Genomic DNA, 3,537 nt, shown 5'->3' on the forward strand with positions numbered 1-3,537 from the left:
AAATACTGTTTAATTCTGAAAAAGAACTTTATTTTATGTTTCATTAGTTTAATTTGTATGTTTTCAATTTTTATAACTTTAAATTTAATTTTTTAAAATTAGATAAAAAACAGAGGATTCCAAAGTCAAAATTATACAAGGCACCTTCACAGAGTCTCCATTCGTGTTTCCTCCACCCCATTCTCCTCTTTACCCTGTGGATAACGATTATTTGTTTTTGGTTTAACCTTCCATTGTTTCTTGTTCAGAGTATTTAAAAATACTCCTTTATCACACACAAGATTCTCATTTAAGGCTATTAACATGTTGTAATCTGGCTACATCTCCTGGCAATCCTCCCACAGCAGTCCATCAGCAGTCTTCTCCACTCACATTCACAGCCGTATAGCAGTCTACTGTGTTTGTACCATAGTTTATGTAAGCAAGCCCCCATTCGCGGAGACTTGAGTTGTTTCATAGTAAGTTGTGCTGCACCCAGTATCATTAGTCATCAGAAATGTGCATCAAAACCACAATGACATACCACTTCACCTACACTAGAATGCCTAATACAATAGCAAGTGGAGATGCTGGAGCCCTCATACACTGCTGGGTGAAAATGTAAAACACTGTAAACACTGTGAAAACAGTCTGGCTATTCCTCAGATGTTTATAACTCATATGATCTAGCAGTTTGACTCCTAGGTATATACCCAAGAACAGTGAATACTTATATCCACTCAAAAACATGTACATGCACATTCAGAGCAGCATTATCATGATAACCTAGAGGTGGAAATAACACAAATGTCCATTAGTGGGTGAATGGAAAAATGCAATGTGGCATATCCATACAATGCACTGTTCACATTACTCAGCCATGAAAAGAAATGAAGCGCTGACATGGGTGAACCTTGAGTGAAAGAAGCCAGGTTCAAAAGGCTACATGTCGTTCAGATTATCTGACTCCGTTATAGGAAATGTCCAGAATAGGCAAATCCAGAGAGACAGGAAGTAGAAGGATAGTTGCCAAGGACTGGGGGGAGGGAAGAATAAGGAGTGACTGCCAGTGGGTGTGGAGTTTCTTTTAGGGGTGAGGAAAATGTTGGAAAATTGGATCATGCTAATGGTTATATAACTCTGTGAATATACTGAAAACCACCAAATTGCACACTTTAAAAGTGTGAATTTTATAGTTTGTGATAATGTCTCAGCAGAAAATGAACTGGGCCAGGCACAGTGACTCACGCCTATAATCCCAGTGCTTTGGGAGACCAAGGCAGGAGGATCACTTGAGGCTGGGAGTTTGAGACCAGCCTGGGCAACATAGTGAGACCTCATCTTTACAAAAAAATAAAATAACAAAATAAACTGTACTGTAGTGAATAACCTTGTGTCACACATTATTTCATGGGGTAGTGTGCTTTTGATCTGTAATTTTAATGATGGGGTTACTGGGTCACATGTCATTTTGCTGCTTACACCCAGTTCCCTTTCATGGGAGTTGTACCATTTTCCCTCCAGCAGTGTATGAGAGTGCCTGTTTCCCTGTGGCCTCACCAATAGCATTTGTTGTCAGACTTGGTTATTTGTTAGTCTGGCAGGTAAGAAATGTGTGTAATTATAATTTGCTTCCCTCTTATGAGCACGTTTGAACATATTGTGATGTCTTTTTAGTTTGTTTGTATTTTCGGTGCCATGTATGTTTCATGTATCTCACCTGTTTTTCTATTGTATTGTTGGTGGTGGTTAAATTTTTACAAGTTCTTTATATATTAAAATATTAATCCTTTGCAAATATCTTCCAAATCTGTGATACCTTACAAATAATTTTCCCAGTTCTCATTTGCCTTAAAAAACAAATAGTCAAATTTTAAAACCTTTCCCCTGTTGCTTCCGGATTGAATCATAGTTAGGAAAGCTTTTCCTATTCCCAGCTTAGAAGAGGAATTCACCCATGTTTTTTTCTAGTACTTATTTTTTTTATTAGTTAAGTTTAGATCTCATATCTATCTGGAGTTTATCCTGGTGAACAATGTTAGGAAGTGATCTACTTAGATTCTTTTTTATACGGCTACCTAATTGCCCCAATTTTTTTTTTTTGAAGTCCAGTGAAAATAAAATAAAATATCACTTTTTGTTTACATGTCTGTTATATATAGTTCTGGGTTGATACAGGTATTTCAGATAATAGTGCAAACAGTATTATAACATTGAGTAAGAAAACACAAAAGGAACAAGTCATCTGTAATCTCTGACTATAGCCATGCTGTTTTCAGTGTATAAACTTATCTTCTTTCTCTCTAGGTAAATGAGCTGGATGGTATCCCGTTGATCCTGGACAACTGCAACATCAGTGACAGTAACCCCTGTATCCTTGCATGTGAATTACCTTGCACAAGTTTACAGCCGGGGCCCTTAGCAAAACAAGTCCGTTTCCTCATGTTCATTCAGTATGTAGCTGGCTGCTTTCGTTGCTTGTTTACTTGTTCCTGAGAACCAAATCATTTTCTCAGAGTTATGGTGCTAGAATATCATTTCTGTAACCTTTGTAATACGGTAAGCTAATTTTTTCAAGGTGAATAAGACATTCCAAATGAGCATGTGGCCAAAAAGCACTTTAAAACCTGGGGCAGAGGCAGCCCATGCAAGGCACTGTGCTGCACATCACCAGTGTCACCTTTCCAGTGTGTGTGTGGTCTTTAAACATGAACTATTGTATATTGTTTTGCTATAGAGATTCTGAGTATCCAGTCTTTTGGAAGTACTATTTTAACAAGGGTTTGGCAACATAGAAACATGAGGAGCACTCTGGCTCCCTAGTAAGAGGAAGGAGCATTTCAGTGGTGCTGAATTCTCATCTTCGGAGGGTTTGTCCTGCAGCCCTCTGCTGCAGAAGCTGAGAGCGCTGGCTCTTGCCCTGGCTTGGGTTGGCCACCCTTGCTGGAGGGTGTTCTGCAGGGACCCTGCTTTTTTCCTACCAGTTCAAGTAGTTATACTATACAAAACTAACCTAGTACAATGGTGAGTAATCAGGGACTGGATACAGCTTGTTTAGATTTGAGATAAAACCTACTGTTTAATTTCATGAACTTCCCTGGTGAAAGCCAAACTTAGCTGTGTCCCTTGTCCTGGTCACTGCTTGGCTGGTGGTGGGGTAGGGGTGAATAAAGCTACTGCAAGGACTGGGAGTGTAGCCTGCGGGAGGCAATGAGGAGCCCAGCCTAGCATTGAGGAGACTGAGGAGGGGGGCATTTTAAAAATAAAACTATGGCTTCTGCCAAGAAGAGAAAAGCAGCTGATGAAAATCATGTGTTTCAAAGTAAGTAGACTGAGCAATGCTTATTATTTGTGCTGAAGATACTGTCATTTGTCTGATTAGCAATAGAAAACAATCTTATTTTAAAGAGCACAGTAGCTTGTAAGTTCAGTCAGGGAAAGACAAATACACAGCCTCAGAAGACTCCTCTGCAGGGTAAAGCCAATTTGGTTTAGTGCGTGGCATTATCATGAGTCCCTGCAGGCTGTGCTCGTTAAAGAATGTTGATATTTTTTTAG

The 3,537-nt window shown here is 39.2% G+C and overlaps 1 protein-coding gene across 5 annotated transcripts in view; it reads left to right on the top strand.

Annotated features, from left to right (window-relative positions):
• ATXN10 (ataxin 10) overlaps positions 1-3,537 on the top strand; it is a 170,732-nt gene that overhangs the window by 131,277 nt on the left and 35,918 nt on the right. For 4 of the 5 annotated variants that reach the window (XR_010139423.1, XM_063722670.1, XM_063722671.1 and 1 more), the window contains exon 10: positions 2,287-2,432. Coding sequence is in view for 4 of the 5 variants with exons in the window: in XM_063722670.1 (XP_063578740.1) it covers positions 2,287-2,432 (146 nt within the window). In the remaining variant the exon portion in view is untranslated. 5 annotated transcript variants of the gene reach the window in all.

This window comes from Pongo abelii, chromosome 23, assembly GCF_028885655.2.
Source record: "Pongo abelii isolate AG06213 chromosome 23, NHGRI_mPonAbe1-v2.0_pri, whole genome shotgun sequence".
Lineage (NCBI taxonomy): Eukaryota > Metazoa > Chordata > Mammalia > Primates > Hominidae > Pongo > Pongo abelii.